This window comes from Octopus bimaculoides, chromosome 26 (genome assembly GCF_001194135.2).
Source record: "Octopus bimaculoides isolate UCB-OBI-ISO-001 chromosome 26, ASM119413v2, whole genome shotgun sequence".
NCBI classification, from domain to species: domain Eukaryota; kingdom Metazoa; phylum Mollusca; class Cephalopoda; order Octopoda; family Octopodidae; genus Octopus; species Octopus bimaculoides.
This window is the reverse complement of record NC_069006.1, coordinates 13,647,516-13,649,299: the sequence shown is the minus strand read 5'-3', so window position 1 is coordinate 13,649,299 and position 1,784 is coordinate 13,647,516. Positions and strand designations below refer to the sequence as shown.

At 37.7% G+C, this 1,784-nt stretch overlaps 1 protein-coding gene across 1 annotated transcript in view; it reads left to right on the top strand.

The window, feature by feature from the left end:
- Window positions 1–440: 440 nt before the first annotated feature.
- Window positions 441–1,784, top strand: part of LOC106880158 (uncharacterized) — a gene marked incomplete at its 5' end in the record, with an annotated part of 7,340 nt that continues 5,996 nt past the window's right edge. The window contains 2 exons of the mRNA XM_014930000.2: window positions 441–698; window positions 1,513–1,656. Of these exons, the coding sequence (XP_014785486.2) occupies window positions 441–698; window positions 1,513–1,656 (402 nt within the window). The remainder of the gene's footprint in view (window positions 699–1,512; window positions 1,657–1,784) is intronic.

Genomic DNA, 1,784 nt, shown 5'->3' with positions numbered 1-1,784 from the left:
ATATATAATCACTAGGCCACACATCTTCACAAAGTAAGTCAAAATAAATGATTTATTTATTTATGTGCGCTTTTCAAGCCTAGCCAGGCTCATGGGCCCAGTTTCATGGTTTCTATGGCATATGTGTTCCCCACCAGCTGGACGGGACGCCAGTCCATTGCAGCGTTACTCAAGAAACAGGAAGAAAAGGTGAGAGAAACTTGTTGCAAAAGAGTACAACAAGGGTCGCCCCCCCCCTGCTGGAGCCTCGTGGAGCTTTTAGGTGTTTTCGCTCAATAAACACACACAATGCCCAGTCTGCGAATCGAAACTGCGATCCACCGACCGCGAGTCCACTGCCCTAACCACTGGGCCATTATTGCGCCTCCACAAAATAAATGAATAAGTAAGTCAAAATATAATATCCTATTTTTTGTTGCTTTTAATTTCGCGACAGGTAACCTAATAAAATATCGAGTCAATTGAAACAAATATCTCAGGTTTTGGTCTTGAAATGCATAATTGTAGCATTTATTAAGGGTTTTAAAGAAAAGAAGCAGACACTGGGAAACTTCAGTTTCTTCTTAGCAAACATTCTGTTATGTTGCAGGCCTGTCATTCTCACTGACGTCATTACTAAGTGGCCAGCATTCAACTGGACTAAAGAGTTTTTACAAACAAATTATGGACATGCAAAAGTTACAGTGAAGATATCTAAGGTATGTTGTAACGTTGTGTCCCCAAAGAGAGGCGATTTGCAAGTGAAAGTTTTGGGAGTATAATAACCTCTTTTTCAATTTTCAGTGAAATTTTAATGTACAATTTAGTTGTATCTTCATCATCATCATCATCATCCTTATTATTGTTATAAAGAGCAATGAAAGGTAGAGTGAACAAAATGCATTGTGATACTTAGTTACATCCCTTTGCATTCTGAGTTCAAAGTTTGTCGAAGTGAACTGTCATTGTTCCAAGATTGAGAAAATAAGAATCAGTCAAGTTGAGATTCTTCATTACACATCATCATCATTTAACGTCCGCTTTCCATGCTAGCATGGGTTGGACGATTTGACTGAGGACTGGTGAACCGGATGGCTGCACCAGGCTCCAATCTGATTTGGCAGAGTTTCTACAGCTATCAGGCTACTTACAAGTGTGACATAAATTCCACCAAAGTACCAAGGAAGGAACTCGTATTTAGTTCAGGTTCCTTGGAATTTAATAGAAAAGATTCTAAACTGTTTCAGATGTAGAACTTATTCTCAGTAACTAAGTAAATGGGGGAAACATACAATTTTAGAATTTAACCCAAACAGATGTTAAAATATATTCAGAGAAATTGAATTCAGCATCTATGGTCTGGAAGCACAAAATGAAATGCATTCAGCTATTTGGCATCTGCAGGATGACTAAACACAATGACTGATTGTAAAATGATAATTATTTTTAATAACCTGTTTATAACCTTTTTAAATCTCTCCTCTCATGACCTCACATTTTTGTTTCTTTTTTTTTTTTTTTTGTCTGTTTCAGGGTTCCGAATCATTTGGGTCTGTAGAGCAGCTTCAGCACATGATACCCCTCCTCAGCTCCAGTGAACTGAAACAATGGTTCTATATTGAAGATGAGCTCTTCCTTAACTTGCATCCAACTCTTTTGAAAGATATTGGTAACACAGTAAGTACATGTGGTTGTTTAGGGAATTGACTTGGTGTGTGAACTATTAACCCATTTGCTTAGATATCAGATCATTTTTGTGGCATTTCACGCTTTGCCAGTTGTCTATAAGAATTATTGTGTTGAGA